The sequence below is a fragment of the Schistocerca americana genome, chromosome 5 (assembly GCF_021461395.2).
Source record: "Schistocerca americana isolate TAMUIC-IGC-003095 chromosome 5, iqSchAmer2.1, whole genome shotgun sequence".
NCBI classification, from domain to species: Eukaryota; Metazoa; Arthropoda; class Insecta; order Orthoptera; family Acrididae; genus Schistocerca; species Schistocerca americana.
Window position 1 is genome coordinate 335107889 of NC_060123.1, and position 21975 is coordinate 335129863.

General features: G+C 42.2%; 1 protein-coding gene across 1 annotated transcript in view; it reads right to left on the bottom strand.

The window, feature by feature from the left end:
• Positions 1-2257: 2257 nt before the first annotated feature.
• LOC124615764 (probable cytochrome P450 6a14) overlaps positions 2258-21975 on the bottom strand; it is a 117869-nt gene continuing 98151 nt past the window's right edge. The window contains exons 6-7 of the mRNA XM_047143859.1: positions 10526-10777; positions 2258-3132 (exon numbers count right to left, since the gene is read on the bottom strand). Of these exons, the coding sequence (XP_046999815.1) occupies positions 2963-3132; positions 10526-10777 (422 nt within the window). The 3' untranslated portion in view covers positions 2258-2962. The remainder of the gene's footprint in view (positions 3133-10525; positions 10778-21975) is intronic.

Below are 21975 nucleotides of genomic sequence, written 5' to 3' on the forward strand. Positions count from 1 at the left end.
GAATGTTCAGAAGGATTATTCAAGGGAAATGAACTTGAAGACAGTATATTCAAACTGGAAAGGAAGTAAATCAGTACGGAGATCTGATACTGTAACTAAAATCTGACAGAGCACTGAAAAACCTAAGCTGAAACTACTCCCCTGGAGTAGACGACATTCCGTCGGAATTATTGAGATCCTTGGAAAAGCCATCCATGATGAAATTATTCCATTTACTGTTTAAGATATACAGGACAGATGAAATACCATCAGAATTCAAGAAAAATGTAAAAATACCAGAAGGCAGTTGCTGACAGGTGCGAATAATACTGAACCATCAGTTTAATTAGTCATAGTCGCACGATACTGACACGAATAATTTACAGAAGAATGGGAGATACATAGAACCGAACCTCAGGGAAGATCAGTTTGGGTTCCAGAGCAATGTAGGAACATCTGAGGCAGTACTGACTCTAAGAATTATCTTGGAAGTTAGGTTAGCAAACCTATGCTTATAGCATTGGTAGCAGTAGACAAACCTTTTGAAAATGTTGACTGGAATTCACTCTTTCATGTTCTGAATGCAGTAGGGATAAAAAAAGGTCATGTAAGGCCATTTACAACTTTTACAGAAACCAGACTACAGTTGCAAGAGTCGAAGTACATGAAAGGGAAGCAGTGGTTACAAGGGACTGAGACAGGGCTGTAGCCTATACCTGATATTATGTTGTACAATGAACAAGTAGTAAAGGAAATCAAGAAGAAATTTGGAAAGGGATTTAAGGTTCAGGGACAAGAAACAAAATCTATGTGACTTGTCAGTGACACAATATTTCTGTCAGAGACGGCAAACGACTCGGAAGAACAGTTGAACAGAATGGATAGTGTATTGGAAACGATTATAGGATGAACATCAACAACAGTAAAAATAAGGTTAATGAAAAGTTGTGGAATTAAATCAGGTTTTACTCTTGAAATTGGGTTAGAAACGAGACAATAAAAGTAGTAGATGAGTTTTGCCATCAAAATAGCTGTTGATGGCTGAGGTAACAAGAAAATAATTTCTGACAAAGAGAAATCTGTTAACATCCAGTATAATTATAAGTGTTACTAAGTCAGTTCTGAGGACATGTCTAAACTGTAGCCTAGTATGGAAGTGAAATGTGGGTGGTAAGTAGTTCATACAAGAAGAGAAGAGAAGCGCTTTGAAATGTGATCCTGAAGAAGAACGGTGAAGATTAGACAGGTAGATAGAATAACTAATAATAAGATACTGAATGAAATCGAAAAAAAAACCAGGAGTACACAGCATAAAATGATTAACAGAGAGGATCAGTTGGAATGACACGTACTTAAGCATCAAGGGATCGTCAATTTGTTAACGGAGGGAAGTGTGGGAGGTAAAAATTACGGAGGGTGACCAAGGCATAAAAACAGTAAGCTGCTTCAAATGGGTGTAGGTAGAAATAGTTATTGAGAGATGAAGAGGCCTGCACACAATAAGACAGTGTGGTGAGAAGTATCAAACCAGTCTTCAGACTAATAACAGTAGCAACTATGGTGCGTAAAATTTGTCTGTAGGACAATATTTTAAGCAATTTTTCTTTTTCAATTTTAAACCATTTTTTATTTTTATCTTCTCTTATATGAAAATGACGCTGTTTTGATGCCTGCAACCCTTGTCATTTTACAACATATTCAATTCATTACAGCCTTTCATATTAATAAAGGTGTTCTGTAATTAACTTCCAGACTTTTTTACCGATGGATCATATGAAAATGTGTGATTCACTGAAATGCTCTGCATTTTTAAATTTTTCGTTGTGTATAAAACTAGTCTCACAGAAGCCTCCAGTGAGAGATTAAGTTCTAGAGTGGAGTAGAGGTCGGCCTAAGCTGTGAGAACTGATGAAACTCTGCCATATGAATGGTCTCTTATCATAGGAGACTGATATCTGACGTTTCTGCTTTTAAATTCAGTTGTAATTTTAGTCAAATATTCCATGATACATTACAGACCCTGAGAACCAGTTTTGCACTAACAGTAGTAACACTATAATTCAACACACACTTTATTCTGCAACATACTTCTCTGGCCATCAAACCACGTTGACAAAATTTCTGTAGGGAACGTTATTTCAAAGCAATAGTATTACATTGGTCACTGATACAGTGAGAATGATGCTGCAAATGTACACTGAATGTAGTATTTTCTAAACTCATGTGAATTTTGCTGTGAAAAATGATTGTATCAAATTCTATAGATGAATATAAAAATATGTTTATTACAGAAAGAATGCAAAGCTCAGAGTTACAAAATGTATTACTGAAAAATATCACATATGTATTAACAACATTTGGTGTCTAAATGTAATGCTGACATTTATTGCGAATACATCCAGACACAAGCACGAACAAAAAATATACAAAGCTCACAGGTACCAAAATCTTAATTGAAATATATTATCTACCAGTTGACAACATATCATGATCAAATATAATGCTGCCATGTAGTGAGAATGCATCCATACAGAAGCAAAGGCAAAACAAAAATTTAAAAACGGTTCACTGATCACCAATAAGAAGTAATGCAACCTAAAATGTCATGATCAGGACTAACAGCGTTCATTAGTATTTCTGAATGTTACACAGCCACAACACAGTACTCACATATATAAGAAAACATTCCTCCATCTGTTTCTTGTAAAATAAGTTATCACTCTCTCCATATATAAAATAGCACCAATTACAGTCATATTTATGAAATACTTTGATTATTCTCTTTATAAAATGTGTGTAATATGTCCTTTGTGGAGATTTATAGAGTGTTAAAACACGAAATGAGAAAAAATAGCTTATAACACAAAAAGCAACAGCACTTTTAAAAAAGCAGTCTTCAGAGGCAGTAAAATAAATATTTTGCAAAGAAATATTTTTCTGTGCATTTGCAAACATTGAATTATGTATATAATTACTTTTACATTTATTTTTTCCTAGAAGTGTAGCGCAGCCATATTCCTGAGACAGGATTCAGGAAGAGAGAACGTTTAGTCCACTCCAATTTCCGAACAGTACGATCACAGGGTTCGACACTGTAGTGACTGAGCAAACTGGCTAGGCCCATTTTCGTCTGCATGAGGCCAAACCGCATACCTGAAAAAATATATAAACAATATGTTAGTTGCTTATGTCTCAGTTAGCGTAGCGTTCGCAGCATCCATCGTAGTCTTTCCGTCCCTCACACTGTTTTTTCCCCTTTAACATTCCGTTCCGACATGCACACACACACACACATACACACACACTATTGTATACTGGATTTTAGATTGAAAAGTCATTTGAACTCTGAAATGGGACTAAATTTATAAAAGTTGTGCAATTTTTTCCAACTTTGCTTTTCTTAATCCCGGGAGAGGCAGCAAACCTAACTACGGTGTGTGAGAAAGGCAAATGCTGTAGCTTTATAATTTTTGCTTCTCTTCTAATCCATCCACGAATGATGTGCTGGGAGGACAGTACTTTTCAGTAAACGCTGTTGTCTACAGGGTTATTACAGTCATTATGCGTAAGATAACTGTGAGTAGGTAATATGCTCCTTCAGTTGCCGTGTTCTGAAGACTCGGAATAGTAAGCGTAAACCTTTCGGTAATACACATCGCCTTTCTCGTGCCTGGAGTTTCTTGGATATTTCTTCAAAAACCAAGTAAATAAATAAAAGAGAAAGAAAACAGAATGTGGTACACAGACGACATAGCACACGCCACCACCAGTAAGGAAGAGTTGGGAGAATTGTCAGTGGAAAGAGCAACCTTCATGACACACGAATTGCTTTCATGATATTAGGTTGGTGCGTTAAGTTCGTAGCACTTTTGTTTTTGCATGGTGGTATAGCGGTTGCTATGAGTTTATTCGTCGATTGTCTTCTTTTATTTGCAGTTCACTGTTGCTATCTGAGTTTACATTTTCTGATATTGTCATTTGTAGATAGTGAGTACAGCTGCGGACGCTAGAAAATGAAGTGCTAAGTTGAGAAATAGGAACATTTCAGACATATTCTCCTGTTTCAATAGAGGGGCGACAGCAGCGGAGGCAGCCAGAAACATTTGTGGTTTGTTTGGGACTAATACCATTGGACAGAGCACGCCAGGAAAATGGTTTTCTCATTTTAAGAAGAATCATTTTAACGTTAGGAAGACCTTTGGGGTTTGATGAAGGTCGTTTAAACGCATTAGTGCACGATATCCACATCAGTGTACTCTGTAAATGGTAAATTCTATGAAATGTGATCCTTCAAACATCGTGCGACATCTGCATACATTGGGGAGGGTACTGCATATGTATATGTATATGTGCACCTCTGCATATTCGTCGTCAACTGGCTCGTGAACAATACCGCCTATTCCTAACCTGTGTCATCACTGGTAACGAGAAATGTTGTTTTTATGGTACATAAAGAAAAGAAAGGGATGGTTGAGCACGAACAAAGCAGCAACTCCCCGAGCAAAGACACGCGAGCATCCACAAAAGATAACGTTGCGCATCTGGTGGAACAGCGACGGTGTTGCGTACTACGAATTGCTTCCCTTAGGTGTAGCCATCAATCCTCACACTTATTGTCAACAACTGATACGTCTTGCAGCAGACGCACTCCATGAACAACGACCAGGAAAAATAGCGTGAAGTTATGCTACTCTACGATAACGCCCGCCCGCATTCTGCAGGACAAAAAAAACACTCTAAGGAGAAGTGTGAAAAATCATTGCGCATCCACCATATTCACCTGATCTTGCGCCCTCAGGTCTTTACTTTCCCGCCCTCTGTCGTACAACCTTCAAGAAACTTCTTTTTCGGAAGGAAAAGCCCAGCGTTGGCGGAATGTTGTAAATAGTGAAAGAGAATATATTATTGATAACTAAAATCTCTGTTATGTCTATCTGTTGTGTCTGTTAAAACGTGCGGAAAAACGCTTCGAATTTATGCACAAACCCAATAAATAAATCGTTTTTTTATCAAATGAGTGAGGATAGACTGTTCTTGTTTTGATGGCGCACTCCAAGATTGGTTTGCGAAGTTCTGTAATCCTTGCCATCTACCCTCTTCACTTCAAAATAAGTACAGCATTATACACTGATCTGCCAGAATATTATGACCACCTACCCAATCGCCGGTATCTGCACCTGTGGCACGAATAACATCGGCAACGCGTCGTGGTACGGAAGCAACGAGGCCTGGTAGGTCGCTGGAGAGACATCTGCACACAAGTCATCTAATCCCCGTAAATTCCAGTGAGGGGGGGCGATGAGCTCTGACGCCACGCTCAATCACATCCCCGATGTGTTCGATTTGGTTCAGATCTGGCAAGTGAGTGGCCTAACACAACAACTGGAACTCTCAACTTTGTTCCTCGAACCACTCCATCACACATCTGGCCTAGTGGCATGGCGCATGATCTTGTTTAAAAATGCCACTGCCGTCGGGAAACACGATTGTCATGAATAGGCGTTAGTGATTAAAGCCCCTAATACTCTATAATTGGCACCACATTGTTTAAAACTGGGAAACGTTGTATTTCACGTCATCAACACCCTTTACCAAATCTATTAATATGATATATGATTCCTTGTCTTTCAGAAATATGTCACTTATGCTGATGCCCAGTGAACTAATCTGAAACCTGTCCTAATCTGCTTCCAATTGTCTCTGCATTCCTCATTGAAGTATTTCATTACTAGAATATTTTCAGGCATGTTACGCTGTGCTAATTATGTGGTAAGTTTCCTGTTCATCTACTCTTCTTTTCTTCTGAAACGAAACAATTATTTTTTTTTGAAAATCAAATGTAATTTCTCCCGTTTCAGACAATAAAATTCGTTCTATATACGTTACTCCACACTTTAACATGATGTCCGGAATAGACCCACTAAAATTTAATCAACACCTTTAGTACCTACTTTGTGGAGGGGACTGGGCGGTGTTTTAGGTTACACGCAGAAAGAGCGTCAGTACAAAGGGGTGAGAGGCAAACACAGTAAGGTAGGGTAGCAACAGTCGGTATTGTAGTTGCAAACTTTCGTAGGTGTGTTGGAAAAAAAAACAGAGCTCCAAGCGCTAATAGAAAGCACTAAAGCTCAGATCGTTATAGGTACAGAAAGCTGGGTTAAGCCAGAAATACGTTCAGCCGAAATTTTTGCAAAGAATCTAACAGTGTTCAGATACTATAGAATAAATACAGTTGGTCAGTTGATGGTGGAGCGTTGATCGCAGTCAGAAGTAGTTTTCCTTGTAGTGAAATTGGAGTAGATAGTTCCTGTGAATTAGTATGGGTATAAGTGTTCTTCAAAACCAGAATAAATTAATATAAAAAATTGGTTCATTTTACCGACCTCCAATTCAGATAATACGGTTGTTGAACAGTTCAGAGAAAGCTTGGGTTTGATTTCCAATACATACCCCACTCACACCATTATAATTGGTCGTGACTTCGAGCTACCGTCGATATATTGGCAAAAATACATGTTTAAAGTCGGTGGTAGGCATAACACGTCTTCCGAAACCTTACTGAATGCGCTCTCAGAAAATTATTTTCAACTGTAAGTTCAGGAGTCCACCCAGAGGGTAAATGGTTTGAAAAAACATTCTTCACCTCTTAGCAACAAATAATTTTCAACTAATACGGAACATTTTCACAAATACGAGGATTAGCGAGCACAAGGTTGTTGTAACGAGACTGAATACTATAACATCCAAACTCACCAAAAATAAAAGCAAAATACATTTATTTAAAAAAAAAAACAGATAACAACTGGCTTGACGTTAGGAGGCAGTCTCCACTCCTTCCAATCTAAAAACGTAAGCATAGGCTGGATGTGGTTTGAATTGAAAGAAACAGTATCGACGGCAACTGAGAGACATCTGTATACCACATAAGCTAATAACAGATGGTACCGATTCCCCATGGCACACAAAACATGTCAGAGCACTGTTGCAGAAGCATCGAAAACATCATGCCAGTTTTAAAAGAACACAAAACCCCGAAGATTGGCGAAGTTTTACAGAAGCTCTAAATTTAGAGCGAACTTCAATGCGAGGTACTTTTAATAGTTTCTATAACGGAACTCTGTCTCTAAATTTGGCAGACCACCCTCATTAGTGATAAGACGCAATCAGGACCTTCGCTGCGCTATAAAAATAGGAATGTTATTGATGACGGCGCCACTAAAGCAGGGTTACTAAACAGTTTTCCCAAATTCTTTCATAAAAGAAGACGAATTAAATATTCCAGAATTCGAATCAAGAACAATTGCCACCATGAGTAACTTACAAGCAGACACCCTCGGTGTAGCGAAGCAGCTTAAAACAGTACCGGTCAAGATTGTATACGAATAAGGTTCCTTTCAGAGTATGCTGGTACAATAGATCCTTATTTAGCAATCGAGTACAACAGCTTGCTCGATGAAAGATCCGTATCTAAAGACTGGAAAGTTGCACGAGTCACAAAATACCCAACAAAGGAAATAGGAGTAATCCGCAGGCATATATCGTTAAAGTCGATTTGCAAAAGGACTTTGGAACGTATACTGCGTTCGAACATTAAGTTTTAACTCGAAGGAAACGATATATTGACAAACAGTCAAAACGGATTCAGAAATGTCGTTCTTGTGAAACACAATAAGTACTTTATTCTGACAAAGTAATGAGTGCTATCGACAGAGGATGCCAAATTGGTTCCATATTTTTAGATTTCCAGAAGGCTTTTTATACCGTGCAATTGGGAGAATGTGGTTGCCAGTTGTATGAATGTTACTTATATGGTATTCTGTAAATACAATGCCATAAACAGGCAACAACACATACATGAGGTACATGAATAATGTGACGGTAGTAATTATATTAATATAGTGTGCCACACCACTTTTTTTTAAAATCAATTTTACAGTTGCAGTAATATGTGACTGAACAGGCAGCCATATTATGATGTAACACTTTGTTTGGATTATTATAAACAAAGGTCTTAAGCACAACATAGAACTGTATCTTAATGGCAATAACCTTAAAAGCCTTATTGCATCCACTGAGCCTGCATGTGATTCTGCACAATTAAATCCCAGTGAAACCAATGCAATAGCCTTCAAAGCCAATAAAATAATCACAAGACACCTAAAAAATACTTCACACCAAAACAGTGACCAAAAAACACTGAATTGTATCAACTCCTAACTTTTTAACTGTAAAGCTCTAACAGTGAAGGCAGACGAAGGTAACTGTGCAGTTGTAATGTATGAAAATGAATATGTTGACAAAACCATGGAATTTTTCAGTAGTAATAACATAATCGAATTAGACTTTGATCTCACTTCTAAATTTTAAGCCAAACTTAGGAAAACTCTTAAGAAATGTAATTTCCTCCTAAGTGGGAAGTGCATTACTGCATTGCTATGAACCCCATTGCCCCTCGCATTTAGTCACAGCCTATGATACATAAAAAGCATTGTCCAATCAGGCCTATTGTTAACTCTAGGAACAGCCCTTCATATAGATTAAATTACAGACTGCTAGCTCTTCTAAATGCTCATTATACTTTTAAAACCAACTACTCCATTAGGAACACATATGAGCTCATTGACAAAATTAAAAATGTGCACATTCCACCAACAACCAGATTTGCATCGCTTGACATTGTAAATCTCTATATTAACATCCCTATACAGGACACCATAAATATAATCAAGAACAATCTGCTTAGACATAGGAAACTGAATATGGCAGAAATCTATGAGCTCATTGAGTTACTAACATTGGTGCTGTCATACAATTACTCCAGGTTTAATAACAAAATTTACAAACAGAATGATGGGTTGGCAATGGGTAGCAGCCTAGCTGGGAAGTTAGCAGACATTTACATTAAGCACTTAGAGCACACATTTTTCAAAACTAACAATCACATCAGCAGCAAAATAATCTACTATAAAAGGTATGTAGATGGTACAATCATTCTTTTTGATGACACTAATGAAGAAATTGAAATACTAGCGACCAAGCTGAGCAGCATGCAAAATAACATCCAATTCACTGTTGAACATGAATCCAATAACACCATCAGTTTCTTAGATTTAAAAATTTCAAGCAAAAACCAGAAACATTACTTTGAAATTTGCAGAAAGCAAACAGCCACAGATGTGTGCATCAAAAGCTCATCTTGCCGTCCATACCAACATAAGATGGCATACTTCAGATCCATGATTAATCTCCTGCATAAAATTCCACTGGAACCAGTTGAACAACATAAAGAAAACAATATGATCAAAGCTATAGCTCTAAATAATGGATATAACCCTCACATGATTGATAAATTATCACAAAAAATCCAAAAAACAGCAGACAACAAAGCTCCACACCAGACACCTATGCAGTCAACACAAAAGTCTGTAGAAAGCAGCAGAAAATATGTCACACTTCCTTTTGTAGGGAGCAACAATCAATAACCCAAGCAAAGTATTGCATCATAATATGGCTGCCTGCTCAGCCACACTTTACTGCAACCGTAAAATTGATTTAAAAAAAAAAGTGGTGTGCCTTACTATCTTAATATAATTACTACTGTCACACACATCCATGCCCGAGACAGGATTCTAACCTGCGACCGTAACAGCAGCGCGGATCCAGACTGAAACGCCTAGAACTGCTCGGCCACAGGGGCCGGCAGCTGCATTGAGATTTTCTTCGCTCTGATAACTGGCATTACGTCACTTACAAATGTTAAACTGAACAGCTTAACCGTCAAATCAACAGTTTAATGGTCACATCAAATGGTTTCCTGTAGATGGTTCCTTTACTTGAATGCTACATATCTGCTTTACTCATTCGAGGCATGTTACAAAAAATAACAGTACAACTGCTTTAAGAGCAAAGCAACACATGTAAGGGGTCACTCATTGAAAAAAGAGTAATTTGGAAAAAAGAAAAGAAACAAAACCATGAGAGGGGTACATGGAAATGGAAATGGGACCATGAGAAAACAAGAGAACGTTCATATGTAATACATGGTTAGATACAGAACGAGTTAATTAAGTACTGGAAATAAATAAGCGTGGAAGAATCGCACATCGCACGGAAAATACTACCAGACTAACAGACAATTTCGTGGCAAGTAAGCTAAGGCACTCATAAACTGGTTTTTTTTTTTTTTTTTTTTTTTTTTTTTTTTTTTTTTTTTTTTTTTTTTTTTTTACTGGAAACAGCAGTAGAGAGGACAATATTACGGACGCATAAATATTACAACACGTATCACAATCGAGAATGTTTGGCGTAAAAGGTATGAACAAAAAAGAAGGAAACATCTTTTAGTGACTATGGTTAGTACTTGTCGAAGACCTACACGCCACCAGTAATGAACAAAAAAGAAGGAAACATCTTTTAGTGACTATGGTTAGTACTTGTCGAAGACCTACACGCCACCAGTAATGTTCTGGCAAAACGATGCAGAAAGCACGTTTATTATTACGTGGTACGTGTAATGATGGTGTTAGCATTCAAGACAGCCACGTACCAATGCAAACCCGTGGTCCATCGCCGAAAGGCAGGTACGCAAAAGGGTGCCTTTTGCTCTTCTCCTCTTCTGAGAAGCGTTCCGGGTCGAATCGCTGTGGATCAGGATAGTGCTGTGGATCATTGTGAACGGCCAGCACTGGTATCAGGACCATGGTGCCCTTTTCCAGCACCCACTGCCTGTCTGGCACGGTGTACTCTTGTGTCACAACTCGGTTCAGCATCGGCAGAGGCGGATACTTGCGAAGAGTTTCTGAAAATAAAACACCAAAATATGAGTACGTTACTGGAATTCCTGCTTCCGCGGCAGTTGCCTTCCCTATCATTTTACCGCTGCAGATTTTGCATCTCCACCACCGCCTGTTTCTTAGCAGCATACAACGTTACCTTTCAACGGCTTCTCTGTATCGAGGGATGTGGCACAATATCACAACAGTCGTGCCTGCTTCCTATCTCGTACCTCCATTACTAAGACGTTTTCAAATGCTTGCAGTAAATATTGATTAACAATTCTGAAAACATGGAGTGAATTTTTGCACTGCTTAAGTCTGGAGATGGTCAATTTATCCATAGTTCGACCAACCCCAATAAGGATTTGAGTTGTTGAGCTAAATTACTTCAAGCAACAGTATTTATTTATTTACACGTCAGGTTCCGTAGGACCAAATTGAGGAGCACATCTCCACGGTCATGGAACGTGTCAGTACATAAAAATAACAACATAAAAGTAATAACAGATAAAAATAAATGTTTATGAACACGAAAAATGTCAGTCCATAAGTTTAAGTAAACGCCATCAACAATACAATAAGAATCAGCTTAATTTTTCAAGGAACTCTACGATAGAATAGAGGGAGTGACCCATGAGGAAACTCTTCAATTTCGATTTGAAAGCGCGTGGATTACTGCTAAGATTTTTTAATTCGAGTGTTAGCTTACTGAAAATGGATGCAGCAGTATACTGCACATCTACACTCCTGGAAATTGAAATTAGAACACCGTGAATTCATTGTCCCAGGAAGGGGAAACTTTATTGACACATTCCTGGGGTCAGATACATCACATGATCACACTGACAGAACCACAGGCACATAGACACAGGCAACAGAGCATGCACAATGTCGGCACTAGTACAGTGTATATCCACCTTTCGCAGCAATGCAGGCTGCTATTCTCCCATGGAGACGATCGTAGAGATGCTGGATGTAGTCCTGTGGAACGGCTTGCCATTCCATTTCCACCTGGCGCCTCAGTTGGACCAGCGTTCGTGCTGGACGTGCAGACCGCGTGAGACGACGCTTCATCCAGTCCCAAACATGCTCAATGGGGGACAGATCCGGAGATCTTGCTGGCCAGGGTAGTTGACTTACACCTTCTAGAGCACGTTGGGTGGCACGGGATACATGCGGATGTGCATTGTCCTGTTGGAACAGCAAGTTCCCTTGCCGGTCTAGGAATGGTAGAACGATGGGTTCGATGACGGTTTGGATGTACCGTGCACTATTCAGTGTCCCCTCGACGATCACCAGTGGTGTACGGCCAGTGTGGGAGATCGCTCCCCACACCATGATGCCGGGTGTTGGCCCTGTTTGCCTCGGTCGTACGCAGTCCTGATTGTGGCGCTCACCTGCACGGCGCCAAACACGCATACGACCATCATTGGCACCAAGGCAGAAGCGACTCTCATCGCTGAAGACAACATGTCTCCATTCGTCCCTCCATTCACGCCTGTCGCGACACCATTGGAGGCGGGCTGCACGATGTTGGGGCGTGAGCGGAAGACGGCCTAACGGTGTGCGGGACCGTAGCCCAGCTTCATGGAGACGGTTGCGAATGGTCCTCGCCGATACCCCAGGAGCAACAGTGTCTCTAATTTGCTGGGAAGTGGCGGTGCGGTCCCCTACGGCACTGCGTAGGATCCTACGGTCTTGGCGTGCATCCGTGCGTCGCTGCGGTCCGGTCCCAGGTCGACGGGCACGTGCACCTTCCGCCGACCACTGGCGACAACATCGATGTACTGTGGAGACCTCACGCCCCACGTGTTGAGCCATTCGGCGGTACGTCCACCCGGCCTCCCGCATGCCCACTATACGCCCTCGCTCAAAGTCCGTCAACTGCACATACGGTTCACGTCCACGCTGTCGCGGCATGCTACCAGTGTTAAAGACTGCGATGGAGCTCCGTATGCCACGGCAAACTGGCTGACACTGACGGCGGCGGTGCACAAATGCTGCGCAGCTAGCGCCATTCGACGGCCGACACCGCGGTTCCTGGTGTGTCCGCTGCGCCGTGCGTGTGATCATTGCTTGTACAGCCCTCTCGCAGTGTCCGGAGCAAGTATGGTGGGTCTGACACACCGGTGTCAATGTGTTCTTTTTTCCATTTCCAGGAGTGTATTTGCACAAGAGTTAAGGAAGTCCGATAAAAATGCAGGTTTGGTTTCTGCCGAGTGTTAATCGAGTGACAGCTGTTTTTTCTTGGGAATAAGCTAATTTTGTTAACAAGAAATGACAGTATGCAGTATACAGGGTGAGTCACCTAACATTACCGCTGGATATATTTCATAAACCACATCAAATACTGACGAATCGATTCCACAGACCGAACGTGAGGAGAGGGGCTAGTGTAATTGGTTAATACAAACCATAAAAAAATGCACGGAAGTATGTTTTTAATACAAACCAACGTTTTTTTAAAATGGAACCCCGTTAGTTTTGTTACCACATCTGAACATATAAACAAATACGTAATCAGTGCCGTTTGTTGCATTGTAAAATGTTAATTACATCCGGAGATATTGTAACCTAAAGTTGACGCTTGAGTACCACTTCTCGGCTGTTCGATCGTGTGTATCGGAGAGCACTGAATTACGTAGGGATCCAAAGGGAACGGTGATGGACCTTAGGTACAGAAGAGACTGGAACAGCACATTACGTCCACATGCTAACACCTTTTTATTGGTCTTTTTCACTGATGCACATGTACATTACCATGAGGGGTGAGGTACACGTACACACGTGGTTTCCGTTTTCAATTACGGAGTGGAATAGAGTGTGTCCCGACATGTCAGGCCAATAGATGTTCAATGTGGTGGCCATCATTTGCTGCACACAATTGCAATCTCTGGCGTAATGAATGTCGTACACGCCGCAGTACATCTGGTGTAATGTCGCCGCAGGCTGCCACGATAAGTTGTTTCATATCCTCTGGGGTTGTAGGCACATCACGGTACACATTCTCCTTTAACGTACCCCACAGAAAGAAGTCCAGAGGTGTAAGATCAGGAGAACGGGCTGGAAAATTTATGCGTCCTCCACGTCCTATGAAACGCCCGTCGAACATCCTGTCAAGGGTCAGCCTAGTGTTAATTGCGGAATGTGCAGGTGCACAATCATGCTGATACCACATACGTCGACGCGTTTCCAGTGGGGCATTTTCGAGCAACGTTGGCAGATCATTCTGTAGAAACGCGATGTATGTTGCAGCTGCTTGGGCCCCTGCAATGAAGTGAGGACCAATGAGGTGGTCGCCAATGATTCCGCACCATACATTTACAGTCCACGGTCGCTGTCGCTCTACCTGTCTGAGCCAGCGAGGATTGTCCACGGACCAGTAATGCATGTTCCGTAGATTCACTGCCCCGTGGTTTGTGAAACCCGTTTCATCGGTAAATAGGTAGAACTGCAACGCATTCTCTGTTAATGCCCATTGACAAAATTGCACTCGATGATTAAAGTCATCACCATGTAATTGCTGATGTAGCGACACATGAAACGGATGAAAGGGGTGACGATGCAGTATGCGCATGACACTACTTTGACTCAGTCCACCGGCTCTCGCAATGTCCCGTGTACTCATGTGTGGGTTCATGGCAACAGCAGCTAACACACCAACTGCACCCGCTTCTCCTGTGACGGGCCTGTTACGGACCCGTTTGCGCGCTACGACCATATTTGTTGCATACAGTTGGCGGTAGATGTTTTGCAATGTGCGGCACGTTGGATGCTCTCTGTCCGGGTACCGTTCTGCATACACCCTGCAGGCTTCAGCTGCATTTCGTCGACACTCGCCATAGATGAGTATCATCTCCGCCTTTTCAGAGTTCGAATACACCCTGGTCACAGTTCCTACAACACTACACTATCACAGACGTCTGGTAACACGGTGTACTACAGTTGGTCTGCGTGCGGAGACGAATGCAGAATAACAATAGCAGCAAGCGCTACGTGCGGACACTGCGACAGCTAGACTAAACCACAACAGTGCACTACAGCCACACTCGTAAACACGGTCGTCATCATAAACATGTCCCTGTAGATCAGGGCCGGCCAGAAATTCTGCACGCGTGCCGTGCTCCTGCACATGTACAACTTCCGGGTCACAGCGTGCACGCCGCAGCCGTCAGCGTTCATGTAGTGCATATTTCTACGCACAGATGTCGCTTTATCCACTTGCTGGGATACTCTGTACCGGCGAATTCTAGTGCTCTTTCCACAGCTTGCAAGCCAACCATGGGAAGGTATTTCGCGTATTAAACATTACTGTCACTGCTCATTGAGACGTCTACTTTTATGTTAACAGTTTAACCCAGTAAGACAAGCAATACAGTTAACAACCGTGGGTTTTTATTAAGGCAGCTTGACTGACGGCACGTAAATACGTGTAATGTTTTTGAGCTAGTATTTAAGAAAGAGAGCACTTAGCGACACCCTTAGTAAGGCCAATCACTTTGCCTCCTACCTCTTCGATGTATTTTCCATCCCCGATGATCCCCAGTTCGATTACTCCCTCTTCCCGGATATCTGCGATCAAACTGACACCTCTGTCCCTCCCCTCGCTCCTGGTTTCCAGTACTTGGACAACATTGCACACACGGAATTCAATGCCCCTATCACTACACAGGATCTCATTGATACACTCCGCACAAAACGCAACACCGCTCCTGGTCACGATCGTGTCACCTACCGTCACCTTCGTGAAGCTCCCGTCTCTTTCCTCTCCACCCTGGCCAGGCTCTACAATGTAGTCCTGTCCACCGGTTACTACCCCGACCTGTGGAAAACCTCCCGTATCCTTATGTTCCTTAAACCTGGCAAACCGCCGTCCGCCGTCTCCTCCTACCGTCCCATCAGCCTTACCTCGGTCTTCAGCAAGGTCCTGGAATCTATCCTCACCCGACGCATCCACCAGCATCTCCGCCAGCACCGCCTCCTTCCCGTTACCCAGTGTGGCTTTCGGCCGGCGTGCCCCAAGGCTCCGTCCTCTCCCCCCTTCTGTACCTTTTGTATACGGCGGACATGCCGCCGCCATCACCCCCCGACCACTTTCTCCAGTTTGCCGATGACACCGCCTTCCTTGCCCTTGCCCCCACCCTGCAGTGCTCCCAACACCTTCTCCAATCCCATCTTGACCAGTTCACCGCTTGGTGCAACCAGTGGTTGCTCAAGGTCAATCCCTCCAAAACCCAGGCGATCATTGTAGGCAAAACCACCTCTTCCTTCCGCCTCCTTGATTTCTACATCACCATCTATGGCCGTCCTATCACCCTCACTCCCACCCTTAAGTACCTTGGTGTCACCCTCGACCGTCGCCTCTCCTGGACTCCCCACCTCCGGACAATCCAAGCCAAGGCACGATCCCGACTCAGTCTCCTCAAGCTCCTGTCCGGCCGTACGTGGGGTCTGGACCCCTCCACCATCCTCCACACCTATAAGTCCCTCATCCGCCCTATACTTTGTTATGCCCATCCGGCTTGGATCTCCACCCCCCCCCCCTACCTTTTATAAATCCCTCCAAATCCTTGAATGTCATGCTCTCCACATCGCCTATCGCATCCGTCTCCCCCCCCCCCCCCACGTGGATCCTGTACGATCTCATCCCCTTCCCCCACCTCCTCCTTTTCCTTGAAAGGATACGGATCCTGTACACCTCCCGCGAACTCGATCCTCCTCACCCGGTCGTCTCCCCGATCCTCTCCCACCCCCGCCCGCTGCCACGGCTGTATTCCCACATCCCGCCAGGTCTCCATCTCTCACCCTCCTTACCAAGGTGGCTTCCGCCAGCTCCCCCTCCCTGATGATGTCCTCCTCCCCTCCATCTACCCCTCCTACCAACTTTAATCCTCCCTCCCTCTTCCTGTATCTGTTCCTTTGGGCACCCTCCATCCCTCCCCTCCCCTTCTCCCCACTTCTGCCCCGGGCTCCCCCTCCCCTGTCCTTCTACTCCTCCTCCCCTCTCCTCAGCCGTTGGCATCTCTGTTCTCCCCTCTCCACCCTCTCCACCCGCCCTCACCCTTCTTCCCCTCTTGGCAGGTCCCCGGACTCGCACACGTTACGTGGACTTTCGCGCGCCGGAGATCATCGTCATCTGTGTCTCGTGTGTGTGACGTCGTTTAGTGTTTTTAGTGTCCGCCGTCACGCTTCTCCGTTCACTTGTGCCATCGGATTCATCAGTGTTATGTGCACCGTGTCAACATGTTTTCAGTGTCTTTCTCGTCGAGTGTGAACGACTCCGTGTTTTTTGTGTGACTGTGACCACTGTTTTTTTGCCCGTCACTATGTTCATTTTCATTCTCCATTCTTGTACTGTGATTGTCAACTCTATGGCTGAAGAGCGGCGTAGCATGCCGCTGCCAGCCTCCCTGTTTGTTCAGGTGTTAAAATAACAATAAAGTAAAAAAAAAAAAAAGAAATTAGCGACTTCCAGCGAACCTTATTCATGATTACAAATAACATTAAACTAATGCAAGGTCTCCTATAACTAATTCTCGGTGCCCTCAGCTACACCACATAATTTCTGTCTCACTGATCTTTGAACAGAATGATAACCGCAGACCTCTCGATGATGACCTGTTATTTCAGTACCATTATTGCTATATATTTCATCAGTTCCGTCTGAAATCTGCATAATAACCGACAATTAGATGAATGTTATGTTTTATCGACTTCAGCTTAGCGTAGCCCTTCACACATTAATAGAAACCCCTAAATGTAAGTATACATTGGAACAATCGGTTTAAAGACCAATTTTCCTTATAATAATGTAACATGGAGCAGAATGAGGCAATAATGCAAATTAGTTATCAGTAATTTTTAATTATGAAAGGAATAAATCCGAACACGTTTATCACTGGTCATGAGAAATGATATAGTTAAAATCGTGCGCAAAAGCACGGCTCATTGACAAACGCAAGCAGTTGCGAAGATTTTCACCGCTTATGCTTCATCGAAACCTTGATTTATTCATTTTCATCACCGAGAAAAATCTTTCACAAACAAGCTCTTGCTTGTACCACATAAACAGGGAAGTGGAGCCGCCACCGTTCATTTAGGACACATGTCTAATAACAGATGTCGCTGTTGCTTGCTGTCGCACACGTGCGCACATGTGCAGCACTTCCGCACGTCTGCACACTGTGCAGCGTTTGGCCGGCCCTGCTGTAGATGCTGCTCGCCGACCGTGGCCCATGTTTGTTACAACAGGCAATTGAACGTCGGAGGTTTCAAGCGTCAACTTTAGGTTACAATATCTCCGGATGTAATTAACATTTCACAATGCAACAAAAGGCACTGATTACGTATTTGTTTATATGTTCAGATGTGCTAACAAAAGTAACGTGGTTCCATTTCAAAAAACGTAGGTTTGTGTTAAAAAACATACTTCCGTGCATTTTTGTATGGTTTGTATTAACCAATTACACCAGCCCCTCTCCTCACGTTCGGTCTGTGGAATCAGTTCGTCAGTATTTGATGTAGTTTACGAAATATATCCAGCGGTAACGTCAGGTGACTCACCCTGTATATATTAAGAGATCAATCTCAAAATACCCAGACTCTTGACAAGAGTTCCGTGAACTTACACCACTTATTGCCCGAACCGCCCGTTTCCGAGCCAAAAATATCCTTATAGAATGGGAAGAGTTACCCCAAAATATAATACCATACAACATAAGCGAATGAAAATAAGATAAGTAGATTAATTTTCGTGTCGAACGATCACTCACTTCTGATACAGTTCGAATACCAAAAAAGGCAGTATTAAGTCTTTGAACAAGATCCTGAACGTGGGCATTCCACGACAGCTTACTATCTATCTGAACACCTAGAAACTTGACCTGTTCAGTTTCACTAATCACATGCCCATTCGGTGAAACTAAAACGTCAGATTTTATTGAATTGTGTGTTAGAAAATGTAAAAACTGAGTCTTACTGTGATTTAGCGTTAGTTTATTTTCTACAAGCCATGAACTGAGGTCACATACTGCACTATGTGAAACTGAGTCAATGTTGCACACAACATCCTTTACTACCAAGCTAGTGTCATCAGCAAACATAAATATTTTAGAGTTAGCCGTAATACTAGAAGGTATCATTTATACAAATAGGGAACAGGCGTGGCCCCAGCACTGATCCCTGGGCCACCGCACCCTTGTCAGTACCGCACTCACATCCCACATCACAGCCGTTATCAACATTGTGAATAATGACCTTTTGCTGCCTGTTGCTAAAGTAAGAGGTGAACCAATTGTGAGCTACTCCCTGTATTCCGTAATGATCCATCTTCTGTAGCAATATTTTGTGATCAACACAATCAAATGCCTTAGTTAAATAAAAAAATATGCCAAGCGTTCGAAACCTTTTGTTTAGCCCATCCAGTATCTCGCAGAGAAAAGAGAATATAGCATTTTCAGTTCTTAAACGACTTCTAAAGCCGAACTGTACATTTGATAGCAAATCGTGTGATATGAAATGATCAATTATCCTTACATACACAGCCTTTTCAATAACTTTTGCAAACACTGATGGTATAGAAATAGGTCTAAAATTATTTACATTATCCCTTTTTATAAAGCGTCTTTACTACTGAGTACTTGAATCGCTCAGGAAACTGACCATTCCTAAAGGAAAAATTACAAATATGCCTAAATACAGGACTAACATGTACAGCACCGTACTTAAATATTCTGATAGACACTACATCATAACCATGAGAGTCCTTAGTCTTCAGTGATTTAATTATTGACTCAGTCTCCCTCTTGTCTGTATCACAGAGGAGTATCAATTTCGGAAAGGCATTTGCCAAGAAAGTTATATGATTTCCTGTAGAAACTAAATTTTTATTTACTTCACCAGCAATGCTCAGATAATGATTGTTAAATTCTGTACATATATCTGATTTATCAGTAACAGAAATATTTTTACTACAAATTGACTTTATATCGTGGACCTTGTGCTTCTGACCAGACACTTCCTTCACAACTGACCATATGGTTTTCATTTAGTCCTGTGAATTAGCTATTCTATTTGCGTACCACATACTCTCTGCCTTCCTAATAACATTTTAAGCACCTTACAGTACTGTTTGTAATGGGCTATTATAGCTTGATTGTGACTATTTCTAACATTTTGATATAATTCCCGCTTTGTTCTACAAGATATCCTTATCACACTCGACAGCCACCTTGGCTGCCTATTACTGCTAGTACCGCGTTTAGAACGTTCTAATGGAAAGCAACTCTCAAAGAGCATGAGAAATGTGTTAAGGAAAAAATTGTATTTATCATCTATGTTATCGGCACTATAAACATCCTGCTACTATTGTTCCTTGACAAGGGGTAAAAAACTCTCTACTGCTGTTGGATTAACTTTTCTACATAGTTTGTAATTAAATATGACATTGATTTGAGTACAAAATCCATTTAGTGTTAAAATTTGTGCGTCATGGTCTGAGAGGCCATTCACGCTCAAACTAACAGAATGCCCTTCTAGTAATGTAGAATGAATAAAAATATCGTCTATGGCTGTGCTACTGTTACCCTGCACCATAGTTGGAAAAAACACACAGTCTGCATCAGATCATAAGAATTTAGGAGATCTACCAACATCCTTTTTCTTGCACCATCATATACAAAATTAATATTGAAGTCAACACATATAAGTAATTTCTGGTACTTCCTACAAAGTGAATCAAGAACCCTCTCTAGCTTGAGCAGAAATGCTCTGAAGTCGGAGTTAGGGGACCTATAAACAACAAAAATTAGAAGTTTAGTTTCACTAAATTCAACTGCCCCTGCCCAACACTCAAATATCTGTTCAGTGCGTTGTCGTGATACATCTATGGACTCAAATGGAATACTGTTTTTTACGTACATAGCCACTCCCCCACCCCACGAGAAACTCCTTGAGAAACAGCTAGCTAATCTGTATCCTGGTAAAGGAAGCCTCTGAATTGTCAAATTATTTAAGTGGCGCTCTGATATACCAATAATTTCAGAGTCAACATCTACAAGCAGTTCACTAACTTTATCTCTAATACCTCTTATATTCTGATGAAATATGCTAATTCCTTCTCTACTAGGAAACATTACATCCTCGGAAGGTGAGCCCTTAGTTAGAGGGACTTCGTTTAAGCAGGTATACCTATCAGCTGACTTCAATCTAAAAATGATGTAGCTCTGACACCAACTACTACAGGAATTTTTCAATGAGTGACCCGACCACCACCACCACCCACTGCACTGTCACCTATAAGCTTAGCCAGCCTTCCCATCCCTGTTGAGGTGCAGGACATGCATAGTGAAACCCGATCTACTGATAGACCCAACTGGCTTCACTGAAATGTGACCCATGCCCTCTGCCATCAGCGCCCTCCCCAGCCCCATGTTAACGCGCCTAACAAACGCATTAAGGTGAGGCCGTTCACGACGCTGAAACAGTTGCACGAAATGCACATTAGTGTCACCAGTTTGAGTAACTATCTATATCAGGTCATCACCTACATCATATTCTCCGTCCCTATCAAGACTGTTCCCTGCTCCACCCAGTACCACTACCTGCTCCTCCTTCGTAAAATTCTTACGTAACTCCCCTATGCTGTCAGTCACTTGAGCCATCCCTTCACTAGGCTTCACAATGCTGGTGACCTGGTACTCACTCCCCAACACTTCCTGCAACTGCTGGCGCACACCTCTACCGTGAGAACAACCTGGCAGCAGAACCTTCTTCTTTCTGCTAGACTTTGTAACTAACCTAGTCCTCCTAATTGCTGAGGACTGCTGCATGTTCCCTACATCCACAGATACACGAGGCTGTTTTCCATTCAGCTCTGACAGTTGGTCAAATCTATTGCATATAGGCAAAGTAAAACTGTCTGAACACCTCCTCTTCCTAGCTGCCTTCTTGCCGACTGCCAGTATTCTGACTCTATTGAAAATAATTATGTGATACTACACGCCTTTCCCTTCTTAAACCACAAGCACGTAAGTTACAGATTTCGGCCCACAATAAAGTCATTGCGCAACAACAATGGTGCATTGTCATACACTGATGACCCAAAGAAACTGGTACACCTGCCTAATATCGAGTAGGGCCCCAGCGACCATGCAGAAGCGCCGCAGGACAACGTGGCATGTACTCGACTATTGTATGAAATAATGCTGGAGGGAATTCATGA